The 25,283-nt window shown below is 42.5% G+C and overlaps 2 protein-coding genes across 5 annotated transcripts; one reads left to right on the top strand and one right to left on the bottom strand.

Moving 5' to 3' along the window:
* Window positions 1-211: 211 nt before the first annotated feature.
* ucmab (upper zone of growth plate and cartilage matrix associated b) lies at window positions 212-10,448 on the bottom strand. 4 transcript variants are annotated; one of them, XM_031565089.2, is made up of 7 exons: window positions 9,594-10,448; window positions 3,436-3,517; window positions 2,827-3,060; window positions 2,479-2,547; window positions 2,297-2,392; window positions 1,049-1,147; window positions 212-861 (listed from the first exon to the last, which is right to left on the bottom strand). In XM_031565089.2, the coding sequence occupies exons 3-7, from the start codon at window positions 2,882-2,884 to the stop codon at window positions 791-793; spliced, it is 393 nt and encodes a 130-aa protein (XP_031420949.1). In that variant the 5' UTR covers window positions 2,885-3,060; window positions 3,436-3,517; window positions 9,594-10,448; the 3' UTR covers window positions 212-790. The 4 variants fall into 4 exon arrangements, with proteins under 4 accessions (XP_031420949.1, XP_012697934.1, XP_042563291.1 ...); XM_012842480.3 differs by having other exon boundaries at window positions 2,827-2,995; XM_042707357.1 differs by having other exon boundaries at window positions 2,827-3,517.
* LOC105888481 (cyclin-dependent kinase 17-like) lies at window positions 4,847-24,888 on the top strand. Its single transcript, XM_012814211.3, has 17 exons — window positions 4,847-5,084; window positions 11,089-11,237; window positions 12,894-13,058; window positions 13,297-13,430; window positions 15,964-16,089; window positions 18,264-18,320; window positions 18,502-18,616; window positions 19,088-19,182; window positions 19,432-19,494; window positions 19,783-19,906; window positions 20,349-20,469; window positions 22,070-22,167; window positions 22,326-22,431; window positions 22,935-22,977; window positions 23,188-23,278; window positions 23,570-23,647; window positions 23,794-24,888. Exons 2-17 carry the CDS (start codon window positions 11,111-11,113, stop codon window positions 23,829-23,831), a joined length of 1,581 nt encoding a protein of 526 aa, XP_012669665.2. The 5' UTR covers window positions 4,847-5,084; window positions 11,089-11,110; the 3' UTR covers window positions 23,832-24,888.
* Window positions 24,889-25,283: the final 395 nt, after the last annotated feature.

Here is a 25,283-nt window from a genome sequence, read left to right as displayed (position 1 = left end):
CAGAAGAGTGCTAAGTTGACACGTTTTTTTTATGAAGTAGATAAAACCTTGTGTATGTTTAAGGGGACCAGGTAGCTCCTCATGCACAGGCTTTGCTGAGGGTGAGGTGATTACCTTTGGTTATTGACACGCAAAAAAGACATCCAGTCATGGAGGTGTGGATGATGTACATTTTGTTGAGGGACCTGATGTTTATTGAAAAGTCAAACCATACAGACCATAGAGTTTATTTTAAACCATTAGGCCAGAACACAATATGGTATGTACATGGACAGGATTAAATTTCTACTTTGCTAGAAGTCATTTTAGTTATGATAGATGTCATAGATTTAGTAATGGTTGGTCCCAACCTCCAGGACCTATCTTTACAATGAAGTAACCAACTGATATACAAGAAAACAAAAGCAAAAAATAAGACTACATTTAGCTGACTAGTTAAGATAAGAAGGACACAACACTGAAAATAACACATGGTACTGAATAAAGTTAAATCAATGTTTTAGATACTGATCTCCTACTATCAAATACAAATGATTTGTGTATGGCACTATAAGCCTTATTACGTACAGCTTCAGTTCTGATAAGTCTGTTTACATTACATACATGATGTTAGTTTATTACAAGTACTTATTTATAAGCGTATCATATTCCATAAGGTTTCAAATTGCGTCACTATTAAACATGCACCATTTCTAGATTAGTGCCTCTATAGTTTACGCCTGCTCCTTGTTTTTTTCCTCTGTGATGGTTGTCATTCATCAGATGGTGTTGCGGTTGTATTCATGTTGTATTATTGGTCCTGGCCATCATAGCTGAATTCTCGCCACTGCTCGCCGCCCTCACGGGACCTTTCATCCTGCTCTGTAGGGTCAAAGTTCACAGGACATTTACTATATCAGCTTCATCTGTTCATTTTGGATGGACTGAACTGAATCTATAAATAATGCTCTCGGGTGTGACCATTGACTGGTCTTTTTCAAGCACTCTAAATGATGCTATATAATAGCTCTTTTTCAATCACTCTAAATGATGTATTATAACAGCTTACCGTCTCCCTCCTCCTCGGCATAGTTCTCAAATTTGCTTCTTTGGTTCTCGTGGTATTCCCTTTTGCGTTCATCTGCAGCCAGTACCTGCCTTTGCTCAACTGCAGGAATTGGAGATAGACAGAGAGCAATTTAATTTAAGACAAATTCCCACTGATTACTTTTTGACCTGCTTCCTCATACTACACACACTGATTCAACATGTCATGTCAGACTGTACTCTACCATCAAAGTCAGAATGTAAAAGCCAAAATGAGAAAGTTAGACAACAAAAAGTTACAAATGTTATTCTTGTTTGAAGCAGATGCAGAGTCAGGCCGTTCAACTCTGACCTTCTCAGACCACAGGTTGGGTCACCTCTGTTTGCCTCCAAAGTTCCAAACAACATGTCCTGATATGCATAGTTTTGCAGACATGTCCAGGCATCACGTTGATGAAGATAAAGAGGGAGCCTAAACAGACAGTTTGTTGGTATTTGCTTTAAATTTCATAGGCACGGTACTCCAAGGCCACTTGTTGATCAAATATTTGGTTGTGGAGTGTGTTCCCCTGGGCAGCCTCTGTGATGTCTGGCGCACAGGCTCTGAGGTCAACATACTTTATGTGACAAGATGGCCACTGCCTCTCCCTCTCCCTCTCTTCCCAAACACTGTCTCAACTACCCTGGGGCAATCTTACCACCTTTCAACCACTTTCACAGTGAGTCATTTACTGTCTGAATGCACCATTTTCCTCTATAGAATGATATAGAATGGGTTGCATTTCACCCCCGGCATGTCATTTTTACTTGGGCATCTCATACCGACCACTCGGTGGCACCACCCACAAAAACAATCAACTCATTAAGTAGGTTTTTATGAATTCTGACGGTGTAAATGTATCCCCCTCATGGTCATGCGCTTATGCAATGAGTGAGCATTGGGCATGTGATCCATTCTCTGTTATGTGTTAATCTGACCAGACAAGGGGCAAAGAGAGAAGGGGAGGGCTGATTGCACCATGCTGGCCTGTGGCTCCTGCTTCTGCCTGCAGAGCTGCCCTGTTGCATTTTTGTACTGGCTCAGGAAAAGCACCTGTGGAGCCTGAGCTCCTCTTCCAGTTGACACACACTTTCTTCTTTCAGAGCAAAACACTCACAGACAAAAAAGAAAAGAAGCACATTCATGCACAGTGATAAGCAATGATGCCAAAGTATCCTTTTCATCTCATTGACAAATCTGCAACTGTAGCAAAACTGGGGGAAAACTCACCATCAAGCTCATCCTGGGACTTCACACCCCTCCTAGTCCGCCGTCTGAAAAAGTTGAACGCGTCCGCCTCGGGCATGAAGATTTTCTTCATTGCACCTAGGGTGAACAGCATGAAGATGAGAACACTGGAAAATAAAGTTTTGGGGAAGCTGAGAAGACGATGAGCGGGCTGCTGTTATCACCTTGTGGGCTAGCTGCCTTGGAGTCTGGCTTATCATCAGACACAGATGCACTGTCAGCCTCATTGGACACTGTAAAAGTCACGCAGATAATGTTGATTGGCATCTGACATTTGAACAGTTATTCCAATACCTATCTAATATACATTCAAATATAAATCAACGATACATTCAATCTGCCCCAGAACAAAATGCAAAAAAACATGCATCATTACATCATGCAGATATCCAAACAGCTGCCATATTCCAAACAATTCTGTTTTGCTGACCAACTCCACATCTACTAAACCCCTGCCTAACTCCACCAGGAGAGCGCTGTCCCCAGTCGCAAAGAGTCTCTATCATACTCACATGTCAAGGCGATAAGGATGGCCAGCAAAGCCAGAAGTGCCGGATGTGTCCAGGACATTTTCAGAGCCGTGTCCGTGTCACAGAGGGATTGCAGAACAAAAGTGAATGGAGCTCAGACTTGAGGGAGAACTCCTGTGAGGTGGGGCTGGCGACTACTAGGAGGTCAGCTCTGGCGATCCAACAAGGAAAGGAGAGGGGAGGAGCAGAGGGAACAGACAAACAAGAGATGGGTAGCTGGGGATAAGACACCATACATGTGAATGTCTCACACTTCACATGAGAACAAACAGACCTATAGGCTATGAGAACAGCAGTCTTGGATATGACACCAATATGGCTAGCTATTTGATGACTGTAGTGCTGAAAAATGCAAAAATAGATTCCTGGTAAGAAATACAGGCATTTAGTCAAGTTTGTCTTTTTTCTCTCGATGACTCCAACAAGCAAATATGTATTTAACACAGTTCAAGACATCACTAAAGTGACAATAACTCTTGTCAATGTCCTATTCTACTTATGTTGACAAACAATCAATAAGGGATGAGAGAAAGGGAAAATGGCTGGTGATTTAAAAAAAAAAAAATACATGTCAGCACATGCTCTACAGACCTCTCCATATCAGTAAGCTCTGTCATCAAGGCAAACTGGATCCCAGGAGGAATTCCTGGACATGTCCAGTGGGCAGATATCCCTGGTGTTTAAAAAAAACATGAGGATCACTAGCAGTTTGTTCAAATGCAACTGCGACACAAGCTGTTGAACTGTTGAAAGGGACACTATAGTCAGGTTGTATTCATTGTTATTCCAGAAAACACTTTTAACTAAATTCTAAACTTTCAGAATAATGCATCAATTTACATTTCACATGGTCACTCAGTGGAAAGATATAACAACATGAATCCAGTGTTGTGATGTGACGGCGTAATGTAACAGGTGTGTGAAAGTTTAAAGACCAGGGGGGAAAAACTGAATACTACCCTGCTAGTTTGACAAAATCTAAGGTTTTTGACCATTTTAGTTATTTCATGAGTATTTCAAGGATTTGTGTTAAATAGGCTTCTCCAAAAAGAGAGTCAGGGATTTTAATTTGAGGTGAGATTTACCTACTGTCTATGGAAAGCATTTGGATGTTTGGGTTGAATCTGTGCCCTTAAGGAGGGTTGTGTTGGGCCCCCACAACAAGGCAGCTCGCTTAGTGCCGCTGCCCTCCATCTAGAAACTATGCAGGTCTATGTTTGCTTAAGTATTTTTTTCACCTGCGCTCTAGCTGAAAACCACATATGAGTGAATGTGTAAGTTGTAGAAACAGCTATCCACCACATAGAAGGACTGTGGGATTTGGGTTAGTTTGTGTGTGTTGGGGGGGGGGGGGGTTGGTACATGTCCATATGTATCTGCGTCTGTATGTGTATCTGTATTTTCTATGATGCAAGAAAAAAAGGAATATGTCTCTCAAAATCTCTCATCTCTGACTAATCAGCTTTTGCATTGAACCACTACACCATTTTTTGTTTCCATGAACTCAAGGGTTTGTCAGGGAGAGGCTATTATTTTCCATTTTGTTGAGGTATTAGTAGTGGGGGCATGTTTCAGCTTGTTCAGTTACAGTGAACTGAGATTTGTAATGAGCAACTGAGAGCAACTTTTCCCCCTCCAGCCATTGGCTATCTGAATTACTCGTTTATAATTGAAATCGGTTGTAGCCTCTGTGAGATCATAGATAGAAATACGGTTATGTAAGACGCGACAAAACACATCCCTTACGTTCACTTTACGAAGATGCTGTAGAATCGACAGAGAGCGGGTCAAAATCTACCCTAGATGTTGACAGCAGAGAGCGGCACTGAACTACAGCATTGCTGTGAAGCACACTTAACCGTGGTTGGTGGGGGCGCTATTCGTCCATTTGCAACTGAGATATGTTGTTCAGTCAGTACAATCCGGTCGATGTCGCGTCAGGGTAAAGGCGTCACCACCAAGCCTGCGGACTCTCTCTCTCCCTCGTTATCAACCTCAAGTCGTTCAGAGCACCCAGCCACCCACAGCGGAGTAACACATAGTTTCATTGAGTTGTTCTCCACGACGCTGAGTCTGCGGACATTTGTGTGACACACTCGCGGTGATTTTTCTGTCAGCATAGGCAACGCGAAGACAAAAAACACAGTGTTTTTGAGGTGACTGGCTGGAAAGACGGCATCCGGCCTCAGAAGAAGCTCCGAGGTGGGGGATAGTGGTCGGAACAGCGCATATCGTTTCTGGTGAGCGCTCTTCGCAGTTCTGTTCTTGGCATTCCAGTTGCTGCTGGTCACAAGTTGGCGAACTGAGAAAAAATATATAGTTCTTTATCAGATTCCTTAAAAACTACGTTTATTTATGCACTGGCCGTTTTGTGCGGGTTATCAACTGTTCTGTTCGATTCTGAAAATTCGTAAGATACAAAAATGTACGTTGACCTCAGACTTGAGTACAACGAAGCTAAATGTCGTTGCTATCTGCTGTGAAGCCTTTAATTGTTTGGTAAACATCTCTGTCTCCAAAACAAGCCAGGGTGTCATAGAATTGCACCGTGAACTTCATTAAATAGGTCTGCTAAATATCCCCTCATCAGTGCATACCGTCTCAAATTCCAGTAGCATACACATTATGTTATCCAGCATTGTTCTGGGACTAGCTGAGGTAGCAGGCAGAGTAGGAATCCATTCTGTGTTTTCAACTAGTCATCTGTGTTTTGCTTCCTTTCGACGTGTAGGCAAAGTAGCCTAAATCAATTTAAACGACTCTGGTGGTGGTTTGACTGGGAGCCGTACCTCTATTGGAAATTCAGTTGGTGAAGCCCCCCTATATTTGAATATCCAATTTGTATATAATACAAACTTGCAGCATTGGCAGTCTAATGTTATTGCTTCATTTCTGCATACTAATTCCCACCCAGTATGATTGATGAAATGTATGCTAAATAAGGCATATATTTTGAGGCGTATATAAACATTCACTGGTTGAGTTGAAAGTTCTGTTGTTATCCGCCAAAGCAGTACTTGTATGGAAGTGTGCAGTGTCTTGTTTTCTGATTGTGGGGCCACAAGGGACAGAGCTAGGGCAATGCAGAGGGTCAGCAGATTCCAGCCAGAGAGCAGCCAGGTGGCACACTTTGTTTTGACTCTACACATCCATGTGTTTCTATGGCGAGGGCCTTGGAGTTTAGGTTGGTTAGGTAACCTGACCCGTGTGGTGCGAGTGACAGCAGCTGTGGTCATGTCTGCCCTATCTGAGGAGGGGCAGAATTACCAAGGCTCCACATATCAGATGGGTTTTTGCAAGCCCTTGTGGTGTGTGTATGTGTACTCGAAGCGTGCATGCCTGTGAGCTTATGTGTGCTCTCTGTTGTCCTGTGTGTGTGTCTGGGTATGTCAGTGCTGTATTAGGAGTGATGTGTTCTCCTCTGTGTGTGGGTGTGTGCATGCAAATATGTGCATAGTTATTTCTGCTGCACTATGCACAGGGTACATTCTGTGGTGGGCCTGAGTCAAGGCGTGTGTGTATGTGTATGCATGTGTGTGTGTGTGTGTGTGTGTGCATTTACACAAGCATATATGAGGGCTCATGTTAAATGGACGGACCAAGGACATCTGGTTGAAGGTTAATATGTCACTACTCCCTGAGGAACAGCTGCTCTGCCACTTACGACTCTCCTATCTATACATAGCAACGAATATGAACTCTTCCTGTTTCTATATTAGTTGTATGGACAAAATAATTGGAGTGGCCTGAGCGCTGACAATGAACTTGAAAATAGAACTCATGTTCCCTTTGCATATTTTATACCACTGCCAAGGATATAACTTTTTTTTGTGTGCTCTTGTTAATATTTGGGGATACAAAAAGATGGTAATTTGTCACATCTTTGAACTATACTGTCCTGTGTGTTGTGTGTCTCTTTGTGCAGTGCCAGTATGGCTATATTGAATGCCATTTGGGTTAAACGCATTGCAGACCAGGTAGTGCAACACAACACACTTGGTAGCCTTGAGAAAGCAATGAATTGTATAAATCATTTCCATTTTCCAAGTACAAGGTAGTCCTATGGTAGTTTTTCAGTATGGGGATTTGTAGTGAATGCCATCAGTGTTGTTCACTGTTATCTGTTCTCATTAACAGCATTAAGGCTTTTGGCCACTTACATGGAAGTCCAGTGCCAGTTTGAAATCCAAATCAAATTAGGATGAAATGTCTAGCCTCCTGTTTCGGTCCCAGTTACAGGTCTTGTGCCTCCGAGCTCCTGTGCTCATGTGTTTTCTTTTCTTTTGTTTTCTTTGAAGGTGAATGGCTGTTTCCCAATCTCAAACACTTTCAGAGTTTAGTTTAGCCTCCAAAGCCCATTACAGCGTAATGAAGAGGGTTAGAGTTTAATCAATCCCGAGCTTGCAATCCCTTTTTTTGGAAACAAATTAATTCGACCGATGCTTTGAAACTTTCTTCAAGAATTTAAAGGGCTAGTTGTGTTTTAAGGCTCTAGGCATACCCGTACTCAGTTACAACATAAGACCATTATCCTGAAATCGTAACATGAATATTAGCAAGTGTGTTTGCTTATGATCAGCATTTCACATTTTACTCAGGCAGAGGCCAAGCTGAAGCTAAATGGGGTTGGATTAGCATAGGGTATAATGTGACTAAGGTTGAAAAATTTAAATCGGAATTATTTTTTTAATAAATGTTTCTGGTAAAGTTGCACTGCCAACCTTATGTTTTGAACCTACATCTGTTAACAACTCCTCCCTTGATTAGGCAATTGTCCATTTTTAATTCGCATAACACAGCTGATGAAGACATGCATTTTCTTGAATGTGTTTAAAATATGTGAATTATTTGAATGGCAATCCAGCTAAATATGCAGCTGTGTAGCTCTGGGGCCTATGACAAAGACATGACTGGATGGAGGCTTGTGGCTGTGGAGGTGTAGATTAGTGGTTTCTTTGTATGCAACTGTTGGTGAGTACATCCTACTTGGGCTCTCATCCTTCGCTTGTTATCTTTTGATCTGCTCTGGCTTTAGAAGGATTAGAAAAAGTCAGTTTTTTAGCATGTTTACTCAGCGCCAGAAAAAAACCTGTCAGCTTTCAAAACACCTTTGGAATATAGCCACGGTGCAATGCTGTTGATTTTTATTTTGGAGCAATGTTGTCAGTTATACTGCGGAGTATTTCAGAAAGTTTATTTATTTACCTTTAGTGTTTTTTTTTCACGTGTTCCTCATCAGCCGATGATGTTTTTTCTGATTTCTTCTGCTTCATATAGTTAGTCACAGGGTAACACACCTGTAATTGTTTGACCGTATACGACAGGCCATTACCATGGCAGCCCGTTTCAGAGATTCTGAATGCCATAATGTTTGAGGTGGGTGACAACCCTGTTGCCACCCTCTCCATCCTTGGAAGCTAATCCATCCATGTCTGTCCATGCCCAGTCATATCACATTTGTCAGAAGGAATTATCTTGATCATGGCGTGGCTTCTGTTTGGTGATGTGCTAGAATTATAAAAGATATCCCCTGGATTTAGCTCTTAATTTGCCCCCAGAGTAGGCTGATTTGTTTATTTTTATCCAGGAATTTCACATTTGTATTAATTGTTTAAAGGGAATTTTAAAAATGATCTTCTCTTCGCATGACTTGACATTTCGCATATCATGATTTTTCTTATTCTAAAACCATTAGACTACAGATTGCGAAAAAAAAAAAACTTGTAGCCTATGTGGTGTCTTATACTTGAGCTAGCGCTCAAATAGTGCTCTGTTGAGTTTATTTTTGTATATTTCTCCGCTGGGAGAGACAGTATGTGTCTGTCCGCTTGCATCCCCTTTGACTTATTAAATAGAGCAAGGCAGAATTAATTCACACCCAAGTTTTAAAAAAGCCGCATTTGCTAAATATCTGTCTTTTGTGCATTTCTTCAACCGTCATACAATTGTGCTTGTCCATTATGTGTTTGTGTTTGTGTGTGTGTGTGTGTGTGTGTGTGTGTGTGCATGCATGCGTGCGTGTACGCAAGTGTATTTTCCTTTAAAATGTTGCCCGCCTTTCACAATCACGACTACCTCACGTCACACACACACCATGCTCAGCCCACTACTTTGACACTGTTTGGATGTCACGGACTTCTGGAAAGGGTCAACATGAGTTCACCTCCCCTTCCTGCCCGTGTTCCAGTTCCTGTGTGTGTGTGGCTCACTTAATGAATTGGCCCCGGCAGCCACAGCCTTGCCACTGTGACACTTCCCCAGCGTAAGTGGGACAGCACCACAGGCTGGGATGCTGATGGCCTCCACTGGGTCACCTCCGCTCCAATCCCAGCATCCTCCAGCCCTCTCTCTCTCTCTCGCTCTTTCTCTCGCTCTCTTTCTCTCACTCACTCATTCACTCTCTGTCTTCCCTCCGGCGCAATGAGTGGCTTCCATTTGGCTGGGCTCGGAAGAGCCCCCGAACGCTCCCAGTCTGCTCCGCATCCCGCCGCGGTGCTAACTAGAGCAGTCAGGGAACATGGCCTCATCCGAGCGTACGTCTCCTGCCTACCAGGATTAAGGAGGGGAGGCACTGATCTGTAGTCGAGCATCTCTGTTCTCTCCTCACTCCTTCTCTCCCTCCCTTCCACTCACCCACACAACCTTATCTCTCCTCCTGCGCTCACTAGTTCATTTTTCTCCATTCTTATTGCATCCCTTCCCTCCTCTTCTCCCTCACCTCACCTTTTTATTAGTTTCCTCACACTCACCTCTGCTTCATTCCTTCTTCCTTCTTCATTTGTACACCCTCTCCGCTGCAGTCACAGTTGTGTAAGCGGAGGGTAGAGGAGGTTTGAAGGAATGGGGAGATCTTTAAAGTCTGGTGAGCTGTGCATTGCAGCTCTGCCAGTGAGTGTTGCCATAACAACAGTGCCAGTGTCATTGAAAGGAAGGCCTTTCTGAGGTATTTTGTCATTCTTCGGGGGAATGCTTCAGGAACAATTGCAGGAGCTAATACATCCTCTGCCTCTTTAACTTTGCCAAGAAAGAAATTGTTTGTGATGTTAGGCCAAGGTTTACACTTATTGCCCCAAGCGATCTCAGTTTGTAGGTATCACAATGAAGCATCTGCCAGCGTTTCTCTCTGAACTTCATAATATACAAGCCTCGTTTAGTTCTCCTAGCAGCCATGCAGTGGGTTCCACAGTGGTTGCATTTTTATATCTACTTAACATTACTTATTCTGCCATGTGAATTCTTCCATTTCCACTGTGTACACCAGTGATGCAAAAGGCAGGGAAGGGCATCCTAATAGGAACTCATTTCTGGAATGGATGCAGCCCTGTTCTGGAGTCATCCGCTATCTGGGTCTCTCCTTCACTGCCACTTTCCCTCCCTGCCTCTGGAAGATGAACTACGTCCACGGTGTCAGCACGCATATGAAGACAGATGAAATGTGCTTTGACAGGAGAGCCTCCCTGAAGTTATATATCCCTCCAGTTAGCCATCTGCTTTTATTTGTTCATGTGCCACGGTGTTTCACAAATGACACACCCGTGACGCATCCATCCATTTTCAACTAATTTAACTGGCTAAGTGACAAGTAGGCCTGCGTCTCCCTGGGAGTTTGTTGTGTAGAAGGCAAGGCCACAGAGGCCAGTCAAGGCGCGCTTGTAATTAAGCCATAAAGCCTTGCACCCTCTCCTTTCACCTTTATGTGTATTGTGCCTGAAAGAGCTCTCCTGCCAACACAAAGAAGTATATCTAAGATGCAAGGCCATTTTGTTACGGTTCCACCTGATTGGATGGCACAGTAGTTTCTTGTCTGTTTGTGTGTGTGTGTGTGTGTGTGTGTGTGTGTGTGTGTTTGTGTGCTTATGGAAATATTTTCCAACTTTTTTAGTGTAGACGGCGCTATGAATTTGATGTGTAACTTTTTGAGCGCTATCCATTGCCGTGTATCATTATATTTGGTAAAAGGTGTGTTACTCTCTGAAAGCCACAGGCATGGTCCTGCTTGCAAAAAACATGAAGTCAGCTTCAGTTGTCTAAGCAGCGGTGTGTTTTGTTTCGTCATTCAACTTCACCTCGTCATCAACCCACTCGACTAGTCCTACCAGTCTCACCACGCTCCATGAATCAGCAGGAAGCCCTGCAGTGAATGACATTTGTGTGTCTGTCTAGGCGTCCCCCGCAGCGGTTATGCTAATGCTAACTCCTATACCCTCCCCTCTCTCCCTCCCTTGTGTGTGCCCCCCCCCGCAGGCCCCCCCTGCCCCTGAGCTCAATGGAGAAGATGAAGAAGTTCAAGCGGCGTCTGGCGCTGACACTGCACGGGAGCCACGCGCCAGAGGAATCGCTGTCCGAGCTGGCCGAGCACATGACAATCGAGGAGAGTGCCCTGAAGGACAGCGGTGAGTGCCCTGGCGGCCACTGTGTCCATGACCTTTCACCCTCTGCCCTCCACATTCCACACATGCCCCCCCAACCACAACCCCCATGTCTGTCCTGCCCGCCCTGACCTGGTGCTGATCTACTGGCTCTGTACCTAGTCAGGTTCAGTTCTGTTGCTGAGGCGGCAGCTCTCTCGGGTAGGATGGGGAAGTTCAAGAGAATAATGCCACCCCCGCTCACTGGCATGGCCATTTGCCAGGACATGAGACTGGTTAGCTGGCTGCACCTGCTAACATTGATTTTGAACTGGCAACATTTTGTGTAGTGACATTTTCAAACTGAGCAGGAACCCATCTCCGTTTGTGTGGGTGTAATGCTTTAAATCAAGGTGGCATAAAAGGTAGCCTTAAGTAATCTGATTTCAGCGCCTTGAGCATAAAGGATTTTTTTTGTTGCAAGCTCAAGTATGTCTCTTAGGTCATTTGTTGGTACAGCTGACAAGCTCTTCTATCAAATGTTACCATGGCGTTGCCGTGGCACTGGGGTCTCTTGAACATTCCAGAGTTTCCATGACATCGCCTCAGTCCCTCTGGTTGCTGAGTTAAAGCCTAATGGGAATCTTTTCAGCCTCCTCTCAGTCTCTTCTCTCTTTCTCTCTCTGAGCTTGTGGTATTACTCTATGGAATCCACTCTACAACCAGAGGAACTTTTTTACCTGACCTACTTTAGCAAATGACTCCATATGAATTTCAGTTTTGTACCTGAAATCCAAATAAGTCTTCATATAACTCGATGCTATATCACTCAGAAGTGTACTATACAGTAGATCTGCAGCAGGCAACCGTTGGAGTTTGTTTGACAGTTCTCTTACATTTCCCAGATTGTCTTAAGAATTTCCCATAACCTTATAAATCCAGGGTCCAGGGCCCCAAATTGAATTTGGAGGATAAACTCTGAGTAGTGCTGAGTAGTTTAAGATGTATTAGAAAGCCTACCCAGTATCTTATTATGCAACGTTTTGTATAGCCGCAGTTGTGCTTTGAGAGGGAGATGGACAGCTTGACTTGAAAACAGAGGTCTGTGATAGAGATTCAACTCCCTTACATCCAATTCAGCCATATGCCGGAACCCGACTCAGTGGTGATTGTGTTTTAAAGAACGATCACTTCCTCCCACTTAGTCTGTTTGGAAATTAAGTAGTTCTCAGTCGTATGTAGGAGGATATTGTCATTCAAACGACATTTCTGTGCTGTTAAATCCCCACAGCAGTAAAGGAGTTAAGTAGTAGTTTGACCAGAATGGTATATTTTGTCAATGTCTAAACGGCCTCAGGCTAGTAGCCACCTTTTAAAGAATGTGACGGTATAGAGGAGAGCTGTGCAATGCCTTTTGTGTTGACAGAAAGATAATTAGTAGGTAATGATCACTGGTCTTTGATAATGATGTCATTACACTGGTCTTTGGTAATGACAGATTTTTAAGTAAACGTTTAGAAGTGAAATAGAAGTGATATAAGGAGAGCACACTCAGAGTACATCTCTTAAGAAGTACATTAAAGAGACGGCATGCAGCAATTTGCCACTTTTTGAATCTTTATACATGTTTGCTTGCAGCTTCTCAGGAGTTGGCAGAATGTTTAGCAGGTTGATTGATGCTGGTTTATGTTCCTCTTGCAGAACCCGCGGTGAGAAACGGACGGCCACCCTCCTCTCACAGTGTCCATTCATTCCTGAACCAGTACGCCGGTTCCTTCAAGAAGCCTCCCATTCGCCGGCCACACAGCGTCATAGGGGATGGCCTGGGTATTCCTGCGGCGGCAACCCGCAATGGTGGCCGTTTAGGTAATCCATCCTCCTCGATCTCTCTGGCATCACACCGCCACATTAATATGTTTATGTACATACATACATATGTCCCTCTCTGAATGTGTTGTATGTCAAGTACATATTCTAATAACAACCCTCAATAAGCCATGCTGGTGGCTCTTGTGTCTCTTAATTAAATATAAAATCCTGAAGAAACAAATATGAGGACTGTCAATTTATGGGACCATTTTCACTGCCGACTGCTATTCTCCAGGCATCGTGCACGAGAACCAGAAGATGGGCTCGGACGGGGAGAGCGACCAGACCTCCGGGACGTCCTCCGAGGAGGTGCAGTCCCCAACGGGTGTGTGCCTGAGGAGCAGGGGCGGCCGACGGATCTCTGCTGCGGTGGGTTTCGCCCGAGCGAGTGCTCATCACATGTTCAGCTCAGTAACATGCCCATACCCATCCCCCACCTGCCATCACCCCACGCCTCCAGTTCAATGGCATGCATAGCTAGCCCTGCTAGCCCTAGCCCTATGCACAGCTAGCCCTGCCCTAAACGGTGACATGAGTCTCCCAGCCCACCTCGCCTCAGCTCAGCTCATTTTCCTCTGCCAGCATGACATAAAGATGGCTTTTGAGTCCACCGCACTCCAGGATGTTTACCCACGGAACACATTGTTCACATGTCCCTATAAGACCACATAATCCTCTCATGGGCTACTAATTGCCAGCAGGACCATACATGACTGGCTGAAACCAACATCAGTGACTAAGAACGCTGCCTAAATGCTTTGTCTCCAAGCTCACGGATCGGGGATGTCCAAACTTAGATCACAATTCTAGTCATGAGTGAAACAGCAGAGCATTAAGAAAGCATGCTGTGTATTTGGTTGTGTGTGCAGGCGTCTGTATGTATGTCTCGTGTGTGTGTGTGTGTGTGTGTGTGTGTGTGTGTGTGTGTGTGTGTGTGTGTGTGTGTGTGTGTGTGTGTGTGTGTGTGTGTGTGTGTGTGTGTGTGTCCCTTGAACATTTGACATGACATGTTCAGAAGTCTGCATGCTCCTCTGAAACGCAGACCATATATGAGATCCACTTTGTCTTAATCTTGAAATTTTGATAGGGTTTCTAAACTTAAGTTTCTTAAGTAAGTGCTCTGAACAGCAGCACAGCACTCACTGTGTTGTGTGTGTTGGTGAGCTAATGCAACCAATACTATTAGTTTGTATTTGGAAACATAATCCATTAGGCCAGCAAATAGATAGTATAGATTTCAACATTTAACATTGTATATGTTTTGTTATGTGCTCTGAATAGCAATACAGCACTCACTGCGTTGTGTGTGTTGGTGAGCTAATGCAACCAATACTATTAGTTTGTATTTGGAAACATTATCCATTAGGTAAGCAAATAGATAGTATAGATTTCAACATTTAACATTGTAGATGTTTTGTCATATTAAGTAAGGCATTAGGTAATGTTGTTTAATACAGCCCTCATAGAAACGATCGCTGGTACAGTACATCTTCATGAATTGCCAAGGCATCAGTTCAAAACCAGCCAGTGAAGACGAGGCTGATGTATTTATTTATTTATTTTGGAGGGATTACATCACCAGGATTATTGTTACACAGTCCAGATTGGTTGGGGTGTAAGAGATTAAGAGGAGCTGATTGGGGGGTGGCCTCACAGGGGGGGGTCAGGACAGGACTTCGTCACCCAGGACATGGAATGCCTAATTAAAAGCTAGATAGCGGCAGTGAGGCTACTTCGAGCCAAGTGTCTACAACCCGAGCCCTACCTCTCAGTAGTTGGTACTAAAGTGCATCAGTCTGAATTAAATATAAGACTTAATTTTAATGAACGCATCTAATTATTTGGAAATATTTGACTCTTTATGAAAATGTTGTCTTGACTACCAGTGGCACAAGTGTTTGGCATTTTCTTAGTTTTATTAGCCTAAAGTTGTTTATAGAGAGCAGACCCCATACAACCATAAAGAAGTTCAGGCGTGATGGATTTCATCGCAACCACTACTTAAAAACATGAAGCACTGTGGGTTTAGACGTTGGTTGGTGGCTGATGCAGTGCTGCTCTCCTGGTGACTATTGAAATGTCATGTATGCGCTGTTGCGTAAATGTGTGAGTGTTGCACACACGTCTGCACCATGGTTACTTCAGCATGGGGCGCGCTGGACCTAAGCCGGTCAGAGAGCGGGATTAACGGTAATCTATCAAAGAGAGGAATGGTATGAGGGGGAAGCATGCTGAGTGTGTTTGGTTGTGTTTGTGTGTGTGTGTCTGTGTCTGTGTGTGTGTTTGTGTGTGTGTGGGTGTGTGTGGGTTACATAACATGTCATTATGTCCAGGGTTTATGACTGATCCCTCTCTGGGCTTGCGCCGGAAACAGTGATTCTCTGGCTACTCTTCATATGCACATGTGGTTCCCCTGCCGGTTTACCAGCATAGGCTGCTGGATGGGACAGCACAGGGCATGAGGAGATGTGCAAGAGTCACTTAAAATCACTGATCAGCAGACATGAGAACATTTATGTAAGCTGTATGTGCACCGCTCAGACAGCTTAACATTTGGAGGCACGAATTCTTAAGTGGATGTGTTGCAGACATATACACAGTCAAAGAATATTAATGTTCAAACAGTCAAAACCTACTGCGTCAGGAATGCAGTTTTTACACTCCTTTCAGAGATTGTGTGAAGGGGCCTCTTTTAGTTAAGGCTTCAGTGATATGCTATAATTTCTGTGATTTCTGTGTTTGGTACACCCGGATGTATTCAGATTTGTGTGTTTCTCTGTTTGTACTTAGATGCCTAGCTTTTATCAGGCCTTGGTAATGTTCGCATGGAGGAAAATATAGCTGTCTAACAAGAACATTTGCTTGCAGCTCATGGTCTGTGTGTCTGGTTTTGCCTTTTTAGGACCTGAATAAGCGTTTGTCTCTGCCGGTTGACATCCGGCTCCCAGACGGATACCTGGAGAAGCTGCAGATGATCAGTCATCAGTTTGACCAGCCTCTGAGTCGTCGCTCTCGCAGGGCTTCTCTGGTGAGTCGCCTCCTTTAGACTGGGCTGCCTCTCTTGTGCATCTCTCTCTCTCTCTCTCTCTCTCTCTCTCTCTCTCTCTCTCTCTCTCGCTCTCGCTCTCACCCTGCTTGCACACCTTTATGTTGTGTATGTGTCTCTTTCTGACTACTGTCACACACTTTTCCCACCCTTATTGTTCATGTGTTTGATGACCCCCCCCACCCTTACTCTATCTCTCTCTCTCTCTCTCTCTCTCTCTCTCTCTCTCTCTCTCTCTCTCTCTCTCTCTCTCTCTCTCTCTCAACTCCCCTATCTCTCAACTCCCCTCCCTCTCACCCATCTCGTATTACTAACTGTGATTGATTAATTGATGAAGTTGGCCTTTGAAGGTCCTTTGCCACACTTTTCTAAGGGTGTCTATTAGAGGTGGGAGAAAAACGTCTACTTGGATAACATTGCTTCTGAATTCCACAATGTTGTGCAAGACCTCGTTCTTCTCCTGTGTCACAGCAGAATTTTGAAAGCAAGTCAGAGTCCAGAACAAATCTTCCGCGCCAAGATGGCTGCAGAGACTCCCAGTATACGAAAAACAATACATGAGAGAAATAAATCGCATAGTATCGCAGAATCGAATCGCAATGCATGCTGTATCGTAAAATGTAAAGAATCGCAATATTATCATTATCTTGGCCCAAATATCGTGATTGTATGGTATCGTTGCCTCTGTGACAATTTCCACCCCTAGTGTCTATTCTTTCCCAGCTTTTCCCATGTATGGTTGGCTTTGTGTATGAGGACCAAGAGCAAGAGAGAGGCTTCATTAGAATATGTTTGCATTCTTACATTTTCATGTGAGTGCATAGACTGGGAAAGAGGGGCTGTAGGGTGGGGTGTATGTACATATGTGATCCTATGACACCTAAGATTGTGTGCCCCCTGCTGTTCAGTGGATGATTTGCAGGCATGCTGAGGCCGTTTGAAGCATGTCTACCAATCCATGTCAAGATTTGTTTTAAATCCTATGAATTTATAAGAATTTGTTTAAGGTTGTGGTTATGGTTATGGTTAAGGTATTTAGCAGACGCTCTTGTCCAAAGCGACTTCCAAAACTTTAGAAAACATTACACAAAACAAAATGATCAATTTAAAATACAATCAGTGAATAACAATAATAATAATGAAAATTAAGAAAATATCACGATCATTATTATATTTATAAGGTATGCCTCAAACTAAATAACTAATTAGCCAGATGATTTTTAAATGCTTTTTGAATGTATCAAGGCTGTCACTGGCACAGACAGCACTAGGTAGATCATTCCACCACGAACGAAAAGAGTCTTGACTGTGATCTCTTGCTGAGAGAAGACAACAGACGCTCATCAGAGGAGCGAAATGGTCAAGTATAGCGCTGAATTATGGCATCTAAATAAACTGGTGCTTAATTCAAGAAATGAAGCTGGTTATCAATTATAAGACCCAAGTTTTGTTCAGTTTTAGTTGGGGTAAATGAAGATGAACCAAGCTGAATGTTAATATTTTGTGTGATAGCCAGATTAGCTGGGAATACCAGGAGCTCAGTTTCTGAAAGATTGAGCTGAAGGTGTCGACCCCTCATCCAAACTGAAATATCACATGCAGAAATTCAAGTCAATATTGTGGAATCATCTGGCAGGAAGGTACTGTCATCCCTATAACAGTGATGGTAGAACCCATGGGAACTGATGATTTCACCTGAGGAAGTGGTGTAGATAGAAAATAAGAGGGGCCCAAGTACCGATCCCTGCAGTACACCTGTGGAGAGGTGTTGAGATTTTGATATTTAAGAAATACTGAATGAATGTCCTCTGAGATACGATTCATACCAGCTGTGTGCTTTCCCTGAAATTCCCAGCGTAGGGAGGAGGATGTCATGGTCACTGTATCAAAGGCCACTGACAAGTGTAGTATAATCAGAACTGAGCAGAGTCCTTTGCTACTCGTAATGCTTCAGTCACAGATAGATTTCATTCGAATGAACACTCTTAAAACCAGACTGCTTAGCGCCTAGCAAATTATTCAGAGACAGGAAATCAGAAACCTGCTTGGAAGAATTTTTTTTTAAAGAAGCATTTATCTGTTTATCTGTTGTTTTGCTTGATTTCTGGATAAGTTTTGCCAGCTCTAACATCATCCTCTCTCTCTCTCTGTCTCAGTCTGAAATAGGATTTGGAAAACTGGAGACCTACATAAAACTGGACAAACTTGGAGAGGTGGGAAAGTTTTGTTTTTATTCAGTTCTGCACTTCTTGTCTTTTGCACTTCATGATTATTTTAATAGGTACTGAAGTGGATATGTACTTCATTTTAAATTGCCACTTTCTTTGCTTCACCACATATCCCTTTTGTATTCACCATGGTTTTTAAAATGAGCTGTTGCTTGTGTCTCCCCAGGGGACGTACGCTACCGTCTTCAAAGGGCGAAGCAAGTTGACAGACAATCTCGTGGCCTTGAAGGAGATTCGCCTAGAGCACGAAGAGGGAGCTCCATGCACCGCTATTCGGGAAGGTGTGCCAACTGCAAGCACAATCCGTGCCAGTAAAAACAGTCTCTAAATGCCACAGACCCATAAAACAACCCTTCTTTAATGAAGGGGTCTTGATGATGCATGTTAGTAATCAAGTAACATTTTAATGATTCGGGTTAAAGTTAATGAATGTTTAATTTTTTTTAAATGCACCGGGTGTCACAGCGCATTGACAAAAAACTATGCAAAAAAAAAACGGATGAGTTGTGGATTTGGTCATTGGATGACATTTAAGTTCTAGAGTTAAAGAAGCGTAAGTGGGGCATCTTTGTTTATGCTTTCCTGAGAGATTATTCAAATGTCAGTTGTGCCCCTCTGGTTGTCATCCCTCATCCTGTCTGAAAAAAACACAACATTTTTATCACTCCTGATGTCCCTCTCTCCCTCTTTCCTTCTCACGCTCATGTAAAAAAAAGTATTTATTTTTTTATTTCCTCTCTCGTCACTGACAGTGTCATTACTGAAGGATCTGAAGCATGCAAACATAGTGACACTTCACGACATCATCCACACAGAGAAGTCCCTCACTTTAGTGTTTGAGTACCTGGTAAGAGACATGTATTCTTCTCTCCACCATACCTGTGACCTAATTATTAATTCACTCAGCAATATCCATATCCATATATCAGGTGCTCCATGTGAACTTACTTATCATTACACATATTACAGAGGTTACTCACAGTGTGTTGTTGTTCTGGATTTAGATCGATACCCAGCCCAATATGTGGTCGAGTCTTAATGCCTGTTACCTCTAGCTTGTTTGTAGTTTCACCTAGACCTTTAACACCCTCTGCAGGACAAGGACCTTAAGCAGTACATGGACGACTGTGGGAACATCATGAGTATGCAAAATGTGAAGGTGAGGCTCAGTGCCATGAAGCTCAATGCGTACTTGCGTACTTGACCGACTGTAAGTGTTTGTCTGATATACTGTGTCTTCAGTTTTTGTAATTGTGTAACCAGGAAGGTTATCCAACAAAGCATGTCTCATCGAGGTGAAACGACAATCGCAAAATGCACATCGGTGTAAATGTTAATGCTCCAATTCCAATGTGTGTGTGTGTTTTTTTTTAAATTTTATTTACTGTTTTTTTTTTTTTCATCTGTTATGTGTTCAAATGGCTTGTATTTGTCTCTCTTGTTCTAGATCTTCCTGTATCAGATCCTACGTGGTCTGGCTTACTGCCATCGCCGGAAAGTTCTCCACAGAGACCTTAAGCCTCAGAACCTGCTCATCAATGACAGAGGGGAGCTAAAGCTGGCAGACTTTGGTGAGAGCACCAACAAGCAGCTATTGTGTCACCTATTCAAGACCATGTTATGTTCCAAACGAATTTTCAAACCAGCTCTTCAACACAAGCACATGTTTTAAGCAGGACCAAGGGATTCATTAGGAATTAGGGCTTCTTGTTGGTGTCATGCGCTTAACATTTTCTAACCAGTAAGAAATTCCTGCTGTCCATTTAGCTGAAGCACATGGATGCTTTTTTGCTTCCTGCCAAACAATGGGAGTATTTACTGAGCTTAGTGACGAACAGTAATTCCTCAACACAAGTCTATAACGGTTACACGCTAGAGTAAATTGGTGACTTGCAGCTGTTGATTCCAGCATTAATTAATAGTTTTCCTTGTTGTTTGTCCTGCCGAGAGAAAGGTTGTTCATATGTCATGTATTTAAATGTATTATATATATATATATATTTTTTTTGCCAGGTTTGGCCAGAGCAAAATCGGTCCCTACTAAGACGTACTCAAATGAGGTGGTGACACTATGGTACAGGCCCCCAGACGTGCTCTTGGGCTCCTCTGAGTATTCCACACAGATTGACATGTGGTAAGAGCTTCACACAGGCTCAAGACCGTTGTAACCCAACCATAGACCAAAAATGAACACTGGATCTTGACCGCTAATTATAGCCCTTTTCAAAGAGTTCATTTTCATAACATATATTAAATGAGAAGTTATTATGAACTGGTGTGTAGCTCATTAGCTTGCTCATTAGTTAGCTTGCTATCTAAAGCTTCAACTCTGGCTTGTCTTTTAACTTTTGCCTTTTGAGACAATAATATAGAATGGTGTATTTAATATCAGGATAATATGTAAAGTACAATTTTTAACACAGGGAATAAGTGTTAAAATCCTTAGTACTGTGTTGCACTATACAGGAAGACAATCATTCAACATGCATTTTAAGGACTTCAGTCAGCCTTTTAAATTCAGACATTTATGTAATATTAGGCAAAAAGCCTCTGTAATTGGGGAAGAAATAATATTGCCCTTGAATATCTTATCACCAGGAGGCATATAAATAGTTTTCTCTTTAAATCGGCTGCTCTTTATTCTGCTATATATACATTACAATGTTTATTGCAAAATAGCCTTCACATTTTTTTCCCATCTTAACCATGTATTTGCTCATTGTCATTTATGTGTTCCATTTCCTTTGAGGTGAAAAAGCACAGAGATGAAAAACAAGACACAAACTGGCTGATTTGAGTCAGTGCCGACTGCTATTTTTTGTTTTTTTGCAAGGCGAGTCTGAGGCTGTTAATTAGTTAGCTAATTAACCGCAGATTATGTAAATGATGAAAGGTATTACTCTAGTGTTCTAAATCCACTATTAGGTTTACACACACGTGCACAAGCGCGCGCACACACACAGACACACACACACACACACACACACGCTGAGGCAAAAAAGAGCATTCTCTCAGATCCTTAGAGACTGTTTTGTTTTTAACGGAATCTTCGCTTCCATAATTAGAAACTATTAGGCTAGTTTCGACTGCCGGCAGGATAATTTGGCCACAGGTTTGCCAGATGGGGTCTTCAGGTCTTAAACAAAATCTTGCAGTCTGTGAATCAGTTTTGCACAGTGATAGTGAAGCAGAATGACTGAATATATTCTTGCTGAAATATTATTGTTTTTTTGTTTTTCGAACATTCTTACGTCTTGAATAAATATACACATTTGATGTGTCCATGTTGTTACATACAGTATGTGAAAATGGCATTAAGGAATAATACATCTAATGTATTTATCTTGTCAAAATGTCTGAAAGTGTAATGTAATGAAAGTGATGAACGTAATGATAAACCCATTAAAATGTGTGCATTTCTGTCACATCCATAAAATAGTATCTCACTTGTCAAAATAAGCAAGTAATTGCATTTGGCATTCCAGAGTTCTTATTTTTTACCTGAGTAAGCATTCAATGTCATATTCCTAACATTGCCGTTCAGTCACTGAATCACAGTGCAGTTGTGCCAAATGTGCTTACTACCCGTCAATAATTCAAAGCCTGTTTATGAGTCAGTTACACATAACAGCCCAAAAGGCAGATCAAGATTGCCCATCTTTAGTGATGCAAAATTTTATATCAAAGAACCTCAACAGCCCTTATCAATAATAATCCCTCATCTCTTTCCTAAGGGGAGTCGGCTGTATATTCTATGAGATGGCTGCTGGCAGGCCCCTGTTCCCAGGGTCCACGGTGGAGGATGAACTGCACCTCATCTTTCGGCTGTTGGGTGAGTGGAGACCTCTGCTGGCTGTACTAGGCAATGCAAGACATCTCCTTAATTTTTTTTCCCCAGCAGCACTGGCATGGCGTTTACTTGTTGTGTGCGCACTGCCTTCATTCTCTGCGGTTTGCAAACATTAAAGCAGACTGATCCCTCGCCCACAGGAACTCCCACTGAGGTGACCTGGCCTGGGATTACCACCATGGATGAATTCAAGTCCTACAATTTCCCCAAATACAGGCCCCAGCCTTTCATCAACCACGCACCCAGGTAGGCACCAGAGTCGGTCTGATGCTAACATTGAGAATGTATGAATTTAATAATTCCTCTGCTAAGACAGATGGAAATGCAATGTCAAATCATGTTCATGCTCCAATGCCATGCTTCAGTTTTTCAGCTAAACCCTCATTGGGTCCATGAGTAGTCTTATCATGTTATATTAAAATATAAATACTGGCATCAGAGGGTGAACAGAGCCCAGCCAGCGCCCCTTTGACAGTGATATTGTCTTTTCCGCCGGCATGTGTGTGAGTGCACATGTGTGTCTGACTTCCTACCAGGATATCCTGTTAGATTCCTGAATTTGTTTCCCATTTTTAGCCAAGCCTGTTTGCAGGGTTAAAGTAATACCAGTTACTAACCTAATGCTGTTCTAAAATACGACAGACCAACAAACAAATAAACAAACAAACAAATGATCGCAACATAAGATGAGGCTAAGTGTAGTGTTATACTCCTCTATGGTGTGTACTTAACTATGTTTTGTTTTTCAGACTGGACATAGATGGGATTGACCTGCTGTTGTCATTCTTAAAAGTGAGTTTCATTTACATAAAATATCTTAAAAAGAGCTGATTTAGTTACTTATTCAGCATTCGTAAAACATTCACAACTTAAAAGGAATGTCACAAGATTAAACATGACTATCCTGCATGTGTATGGATGGATGAGTGCACTCCTCTAGCAACCCTGTTCATTCATGCGAGACAGAATTTCAGTAACTGTGTGTTGTTCCTCCTCAAAAAGTATGAATCCAAGCAGAGGATCTCGGCCGAGGAGGGAATGAAGCAGCCGTACTTCAGGAGTTTGGGCGCTCATGTGCAAGCACTACCAGAGAGTGAGTGTTCTCTCTCTCTCTCTCTCTCTCTCTCTCTGACAATTCAGCGGAGTTGGGGTCTTTTTCCTTCTTTTCCTGTCGAGGCTCAGGGCTTCCTCTCAAGTGTATCTGGAAATACCTTCACAAAATACACTTATATTTTAGTATAGTGCAGTAGTGTTTATGAGGTAGAGATAAATAGATGTGGTGTATTTCACACTCCAGACTGTGTCAGGGTGTTCTGGTATCAATGGTTACAAATGTTTTTTTATCTATGCTGCTTTGTTTAACACATCCACCTTTCCTCAACAGGTTTATCTTTATTTACACTAAAGGAGATTCAGTTGCAAAAGGATCCAGGCTATCGGAATTCTGCCTTCCCAGAGACAGGTGCAGATCACCTTAGAGCCTAAATACATCTTTAGTTACAGATAATTTCTTACTTTAGCGTATTCACTTTATTAAACATATTCAAGGAGATATTCACTCTTTCTCTCTCTCTCTCTCTCTCTATCCTTTCATTTCCTTTCCTTCAGGAAATGGCAAGAACAGAAGACAAAGTATGCTGTTCTGAAGCCCTACTATTTTCTATTGTCAAACTATGGAGTATGGCCTCTCTGATGTTGTCGACTAACCCCAGCCCGAGTTGTGTGTGTGCCCCAGTGATGGCTGTGATGTGACATGTGGAGGATGAGAGAGAAACCCTGCCCTTTCACCCCCTCTCACGCAACCAACCACATTTAAAATGGCTCTAGTGTACCAGACCAACCCCCAGGGCAGCTGCAGTGACCACACAGGTGGTCAGGCGATAAAAAAAAGAGTTCTGTTGGGCTTTTATTTATGTGAAAAAAGAACAATGCTGCTAAACCAACTACTGTCTTTTAACCCATGAACCACCATTTATCCTTTTTTATATTATTTCGGTTTGATTTGTTTTTTTTCTTGTATTTTTGTCATTGTGTACAGTGTGTACAAACCCATAGTTATGAAATGCCTGTCTGCAATGCTGAGACTGAATGTGTATTTGTGACTTTATGTTTAGTTATTTACTCTGAAGACGGTTAGTGAACGTTTAATTTCTCTCCTGTTAACAGTCACCGTTCAGCCTGGCATGACTGGCGCGTCATCTCAATGCATCAAAAACTGGGTTTGACAGGAACTCCTTGTTAAAGTGCCACCATATGTCAGCCTCCTCATGAATCACAGTTCTTTTTGGTTCCTTTCTCTTTAAAAAAAAAAAAAAAAAACCTTCTTTGTCAGGTTCTCCTTAATGCAACTGTGAGGCAGGGCTGCAGTTTGAAGCAGTCTGCCCACATCTGCACTACTTGCCATCTGAATAACTGTACTATATGTAATGTTTTCAAGTGAATTTGGCTACGTTTTTGTTCTGCATGCCAGTCTTAGGAAAAAGCACAGTCACTGTCTTCACATTGAGGATGTGCACATTCTGTCAAAGCTCCTAATTAATACTGACATCATAGTGTTAAGAAATATATTTTGTATAATAGCTTTATTTATGATCAATTGTCTCAATGTGCTGGCATGTTGGAGGAGTTTAAACACCCTCCCCATTTGAGCTTGATATTTTTCAGAAAAAAAGTCTTCTGATTAAAGTGGATTCTCTCCGTGCAGTTTTTTTTTTTATTTCCCTACGTGTATTAACATGTGGTGTCTGTTGCCTACATATGAACACTGTCCAAACAGAGAAATGTCAAATCACTGTCTTGCAAGGATCTTTACAGTAATCTTGAAGAAACAGGTCCTTGTACCAGGCAGTGTAGTTGGTACTGCAAGAAGGACACATCAAGGACAAGCCAAGGATAGAGCAGGGATGTGGATCATCTGTTAGTGCCAGAACATAGTGAACATAGTGGTCAGTGAGTGTTAACCTCCCTGCATCAATATTCCCAAATGTCCAGGTAACACTGCTTCCCATTAGGTCCTAACCTACAAGCTCATTTCTTGTGCCTGGTGGTTGATTGATTGTAAAATAACAAGTTTCTCAGTAATTTCTGAAATCAAACTA

Source organism: Clupea harengus, chromosome 3, assembly GCF_900700415.2.
Source record: "Clupea harengus chromosome 3, Ch_v2.0.2, whole genome shotgun sequence".
Classification (NCBI taxonomy): Eukaryota; Metazoa; Chordata; class Actinopteri; order Clupeiformes; family Clupeidae; genus Clupea; species Clupea harengus.
Note: the sequence above shows the minus strand (reverse complement) of the source record. Positions and strands in the feature narration are given on the sequence as shown.

Coding starts and splice junctions, on each gene's coding strand:
- ucmab (XM_042707357.1), bottom strand. CDS start 2,884: ATGTCCTGGACACATCCGGCACTTCTGGCTTTGCTGGCCATCCTTATC. Junction 2,548..2,826: donor CATCCTTATCGCCTTGACAT/GTGAGTATGATA, acceptor TGACTTTTACAG/TGTCCAATGAGGCTGACAGT. Junction 1,148..2,296: donor GTCCCAGGATGAGCTTGATG/GTGAGTTTTCCC, acceptor CAATTCCTGCAG/TTGAGCAAAGGCAGGTACTG.
- LOC105888481 (XM_012814211.3), top strand. CDS start 11,111: ATGGAGAAGATGAAGAAGTTCAAGCGGCGTCTGGCGCTGACACTGCAC. Junction 22,168..22,325: donor CCTCATCTTTCGGCTGTTGG/GTGAGTGGAGAC, acceptor CCTCGCCCACAG/GAACTCCCACTGAGGTGACC. Junction 23,648..23,793: donor TTCTGCCTTCCCAGAGACAG/GTGCAGATCACC, acceptor CCTTTCCTTCAG/GAAATGGCAAGAACAGAAGA.